Here is a 5,868-nt window from a genome sequence, read left to right on the forward strand (position 1 = left end):
ATGCTCCCATTTTTATTATGGCGGTATATTTCTATTTACCATTCTAGGCAAGTAAATTTATTTTAAACCTATTAAAACATAATATACTTTACACTTTGAGAAAATTTTGTTTGTTTTGCATGCAATGTTCCACACGTTTATTAATTAGGAGTATCAAATAGTGATTATTACATCCTGGCATAGATTATGTTAATGTAGACACAGGACCATACTATTTTCGGGGGTGCTAGGACATATTGTTCAGACTTCCGTCAACATTTCCGTAGCGATATATGGTAAATCACTTCCTCGCTGAATGTTAATTACTCCTTTGTATTAAAAAAAGCCCGTAATCTAAAGCGAGGGTTCATTGCCAATGTTGGGGAAAAATTGCATTGCGGTTTGCTGCCCTCCTACCAACATTGCATGCAAAACAAACAAAATTTTCTCAAAGTGTAAAGTATATTATGTTTTAATAGGTTTAAAATAAATTTAGTTGCCTAGAATGGTAAATAGAAATATACCGCCATAATAAAAATGGGAGCATCCACATCAAAGCAAAATGAATGTCGCTTCGCCAGCCACCAAAAAAACTTCGCGAAGTACACACAGAAAAAAACAAGTACCCATAGAAAATACAAAGTAGCCCATAGAGAATACAAAGTGCCCATAGAAAATACAAAGTAGCCCATAGAAAATAACAAAGTGCCCATAGAAAATAACAAAGTAGCCCATAGAAAATACAAAGTGCCCATAGAAAATACAAAGTACCCATAGAAAATACAAAGTGGAATAAAAAATGCTAAGTGTACCTATGGGCCTTCGTAGGGCATCGATTCTTCCCGACCCGCGACGATATACACGGTTTTAGACCGGATTTGAAGTAGGCGACGATATGGGGGAAGGGGGGGCAGGACATGTAACGTTACAGTATAAATTCAACAAAAGCATAAATTCAACAAAATGAAGCAATCTTGTTTAAAGTAAAATAAAACATAACTAGAGATATCCCTCCAACCTTTTCCAGAATATTGAGGAGATCCATTCATTTGATCCAGAAATACACCTTGTCAAAGTTGCCTTTATTTTTGTCAGCCACATTGTTTACAATGTGTGAACTTCAGGTGCTGGCATAAATTCAAAAACATCAACTGATCTTCTTGAAACTGAACTGAAACTTGACTACTTATGTCACTCCCACATATTCTGGAATATCAAAGTGATCATGACTTTTGATCCAGAAATATGGACTGTCAAAGTTGCTTAATATTTTGTCAGCCATATTGTTTACAGTGTGTGAACATCATGTGCTGGCATAAATTCAAAAATATAGAATGATCTTCTTCAAAGTCAAACAGAACATAACTGCATATCTCCTATCCCACTACTGCAGGATATAGAAGAGATCCATCATTTAATCCAGAAATATAGACTCTCAAACTTCCCAACATTTTGTCAGCCATATTGTTTACATTGTGGGAATTTCAGGTACTTGCATACATTTGAAAACCACAACAGATTTCTTTAAAAGTCAAATGAAACAAAACTACATATGTAAGTCCAACATATTGCAGGATATTGAAAATGTACATGTTTTTGATAAAGAATTATAGACTTTCAAACATGTTCAATGATTTGTCATCCATATTGTGGACACTCAAAACTGCTTTGGGTGTCAACTATAATCCTAGGGAGAAATTCTCAAACAAATAAAGGATCTTTTCCCAAATAAAGTAGAAAAGTAGTACATATATATACATATTTCTAACATATGTTGTAATTTCAAAGAGATACATTCCTATCAACCAGAAGCATGAGCATAAGAGAATGATACACCTAGTGTAAGCATTGGCCAGGTCCCCCCTCCCCCACCTGCAGTAAATGTTTACTAAATGATATTCAGCAATGTTTGGATTTTATTATAAACACTCATGACCACCTATGAGCTGCACTGCCAATACTAGTAATATTATTGTGGAATAGGAACCCATGATGGGGTATCAACTTAGAAAAAGCCATACAAAGTCATGGTGTATGAATAGAAATGTAATGCATGTACCAGAGGATTATCTATGCAATGTTATGCAAGTTACTGATTGTCTGCAGAAAGAAAAGCAAATGATTATGGTGCTTTCATCTCATTATTATTCTCTTTATTTTCTAGTTAAAGTACCGGACCAAGGGTGGTACTGGTTTGTTCTACACCAGGAATGTGGAGTTCAACCCTGCCTAAGACACCAGATCACTATCTATTGCTATCTTCCTTTTCATCATTTAATGTTAAGACCAGAATATTCGTACCTTGGTTTAAAATCTGACAGTGTATTATATATATATATCTACGCAAGTCAAGCCATTTCATCGTTGGCATTATAATGTTCTGTGTTATGATATCTAAAGACAAGTATATGTGTATGTGGTAGGATCAATTCTAATAAGACATACCTTAATATATTGGAAGGTTATAGATACATGCATTTTGACTGGAATCATTATGATCATGATAGAAATAACTTGTTACATCACTGTGTACAATTTTTTAAATATTATTGTCGTAAACCCAAGGTATTGCCTGTGTTGTACCATGTTTTTTGCATTCCTTTTGATACACATTAAAGACAAAACCTGCCATGCAATTGTCTATGTTGCCTTATTTTTATAGATAATCATAGTATGATTTCACAACAGTGGAAGCATTGGGATGACAAGCTAGAAGACAAGTATCATGTCAGACAAGTGTCCAATAATTTTCTGAAAATCATCCCAGTACCAAGAAATTTAATTGGAATGGCCTGAGTATAAATTAAGCATAAATATTTACATATTTTAACAGCCGGACATTGTAAGCATAAAAACTAAAACAAATTTCAGACTGAAGTAAACAAAAACGACAGCGAACAGTGTCACTGCGATGTGACCCTTGACCTATAATAGGGGACCGTCCATTCTTCAACAAGGCAGGGGTGGCACGTATTCTTCCGTGCAGCGAGCTTTCGTTGCGCGCAGCGAGGTCGCCGAGGAATCTCTTTCTGTGCAGGCGTGAGGAAGCTCTTGGCAGGCACGACGCAGGTATTCGTGCGCAGACGAGGAAGCTCTTTCTGTGCAGGCGTGAGGAAGCTCTTGGCAAACACGACGCAGGTAGTCGTGCGCAGACGAGGAAGCTCTTTGCAGACATGACGCAGGTATACGCGCAGGCGACGCAGGTGTGCGCGCAGGCGACGCAGGTGTGCGCGCAGGCGACGCAGGTGTGCGCGCAGGCGACGCAGGTTTGTCCTTGTCGGCCACGGTAGATAAAGACTTGTCAGTTGCTATAGTATAACCACCGAATAAAACCACCGAGTGAGCGCACCGTGTCACCCTGGTCTCCCTCAGTAGACATCGTCTCCCAGATACCTCTGACCCAGTGTTGACGTCACACTTCAAAGAAGCCACGTGACAAGTCTCACTGGGTCAGTCTACTGAAGAAGACCGGAGTGACTGCTCGAAACCTCTAGGTGAGAGAAATTTTCATGTTGGATCGAAAGTTTTAACTTTAAACAGAAAAGTTACCTGTATGTCGAAGCTCACGTCTTGAAAGTTGTCGAGTTGTTGGCTGACGATGTTCTTCAGGCCTCGGATGTGAAATAGGGAGTCGGACTTGAGGAAGAAGAAGACGTCTCCGCCTGTGTTGACGAACTTGGTGGAGTTGGGGAGGAGGTACTCTCCCTCCGGACGCTTCTCCAGGGTTACCTGACCTTTATGATTGAAGACGAACAACATTTTATTATGTTAGCATAAAGGTTCATCTGCGTTGGTAGACTTCATTATGACCAAAAGTGCTAAACGTTCTAGCCCACACTAAGTAAATCGGGACTCAGGACCGGATTTCTTCGCGAGAGGAGTAAAGGAGACGGTATACGTTCGGGCCAACCGTCCAACACTGAACAGAGATGGGAGGCGACACAGGTTATCTGACACGTACGACCACCATTTGCTGCAATCACATGTTACCGACGTCACGTCCCGGACGCTGCAGTAGAAGGGTCCATTCCGTAAACAAGGTGACGGAGTCCCAATTTACTTAGTGTGGTTAAAAACAATACGAAAGTCGCTGTACTTTTGTTGTGTCAAAAAATAAAGTTCTGACCGTTTTGCCAGCGTTCCCAGAGCTCCGGGTTGAAGGTGGCCACAGACCAGGTGCGCTCTCCCGCGTCGCTTCCGTAGTCCTGAGGCAGAACACAGTATTAATGAGCGACCCCTGGTCTATGACGCGGGTATAGAAAATAGTACAGCGAATTTTTTTGAAGACTGGGTGGAAAGCCCGATAAGAGCGTCAGCCAGATGTAAATTGTGCTATGTGGTGTAGGACTGTATCGGTTTCTAGACTGTATGATTTGAATTGTGAAGGTTTTGCAGTTCGTGTATAAATGCGCCGTATGACGCAACTGGCTTTCCGGGTGAGTCGGCTGCAGTTCAGGTCACGTCCGTAGAGGGCGATTTCAAATTGTACGTTACGAGCAGATACGCCGACAGGATTTTTTTGGTTTCTAGATACTTTGTAGTTTGTGCCTTCTTCTCAAACATATTCAATTTTCGTATTCGTGAAGCGCACCCTACTATAATTTTCACCGCGTCGAAGTGTGCCATATTTGGGGTCCTTAACTATAGAAATCCCCATAGGGCGAAAACTGTTCTTTGCTACTGTGTACCTGAAGCCTCCTGACCAGTGACAAGATGTCCTCCCGGTGCGGTGAGGCCCCCTTGCGGAACCTGACGGTAACGAAGGCCCCGTGTTTCGGCTTGGCGGCTAACAGACCGGGCTGCACTCGTCCGATCGGTTTGGAGTCGCACTCGTGTGCCTGCTGTTGGGCGCACCCGTTCTTGTGGACCTGTTTTTTTATTGAAACATGCAATGACAAAACGTGGTGGCGACACACTCAAGTTACACTTATATTCATGTCGCCACCAGACAATACGTAATACAAGCAAGCAAAGCACGAGTTTTCATACAGAAGTTGAATAGAACAATCAATCAATAAACTAGTGAAACACATACATAAACACCGACAGGATCGATCAAGACACTACAAAAAACGATTTGATTCTAACAAAAATGTAAGAACTTGTAAGAAAAAAACTGCCCTATTCTAAATTATATTATATAATGTGTCTTCATGAGATCTTTTAAATCTTTTAAATTTGTTAATTTTGTGTACTTCAGTTACAGTATAACTACGCTTTTAATATTGTACCTATATAGCTAATGTTTTTAGTATGAATATCAACTGTTGTTAATGGAACCCCCATGCAATTCAGTCTGTGACTGCCATGTGGGAACCATTGTTAGGAGTTTTACATGAAACAAATAAACCAGTATTAATTAAAAATGTCTGCACATGCGGCAGTATTTGGGTATTGTACATTGTTGACAGAAAAGATGAAGGTTGTGGACCTGTTGTTGTTGGGCGCCTCCGTTCCCGTTCTCGTGTCTCCCCCGTTTTGCAGGCGGCTCCTCATGTTGGGATACTGCCCGCCGGCTTGCCATTGCTAGTCGCTAGGTGTCGCCTTTCTCCTGCATGATACACAAAGAGGAGAGTGTTTCTCTTCTAGTGCGTGTGTGTGTGTGACAGTGCGTGTGTGTGTGCGCGCGCGCGTGTATGTATATGTGTGTGTGTGTGTGTGTGTGTGCGCGCGCGTGTGTTTGTGTGTGTGTGTGTGTGTGTGTGTGGACACGTGCGTGTGTGTGTGTGTGTGTGTGTGTGCGCGCGTGTGTGTTTGTGTGTGTTTAGTGTACATGGCTATGTGTGAGTGCATGTATGTACATAATATGAATTTGCATGTGTGTCTATAGAAAATAACCGAAAAGCGTTAAATTGTCAAATGTTTAGCAAATGTGAATTATCAAATTAG

General features: G+C 40.9%; 1 protein-coding gene and 1 long non-coding RNA gene across 2 annotated transcripts in view; one reads left to right on the plus strand and one right to left on the minus strand.

Moving 5' to 3' along the window:
* The window catches only part of LOC109487998, a 19,704-nt gene extending 14,182 nt beyond the window's left edge, over nucleotides 1-5,522 (minus strand). The window contains exons 1-4 of the mRNA XM_019792144.1: nucleotides 5,411-5,522; nucleotides 4,668-4,847; nucleotides 4,106-4,184; nucleotides 3,529-3,713 (exon numbers count right to left, since the gene is read on the minus strand). Coding sequence (XP_019647703.1) covers nucleotides 3,529-3,713; nucleotides 4,106-4,184; nucleotides 4,668-4,847; nucleotides 5,411-5,503 — 537 coding nt within the window. The 5' untranslated portion in view covers nucleotides 5,504-5,522. The remainder of the gene's footprint in view (nucleotides 1-3,528; nucleotides 3,714-4,105; nucleotides 4,185-4,667; nucleotides 4,848-5,410) is intronic.
* Nucleotides 1,430-2,615, plus strand: LOC109488120. Its single transcript, XR_002141312.1, has 2 exons — nucleotides 1,430-1,467; nucleotides 2,144-2,615. It is a non-coding gene; the product is annotated as an uncharacterized LOC109488120 (long non-coding RNA).
* Nucleotides 5,523-5,868: the final 346 nt, after the last annotated feature.

This window comes from Branchiostoma belcheri, unplaced genomic scaffold (genome assembly GCF_001625305.1).
Source record: "Branchiostoma belcheri isolate BF01 breed outbred unplaced genomic scaffold, Haploidv18h27 scaffold111, whole genome shotgun sequence".
Classification (NCBI taxonomy): Eukaryota; Metazoa; Chordata; class Leptocardii; order Amphioxiformes; family Branchiostomatidae; genus Branchiostoma; species Branchiostoma belcheri.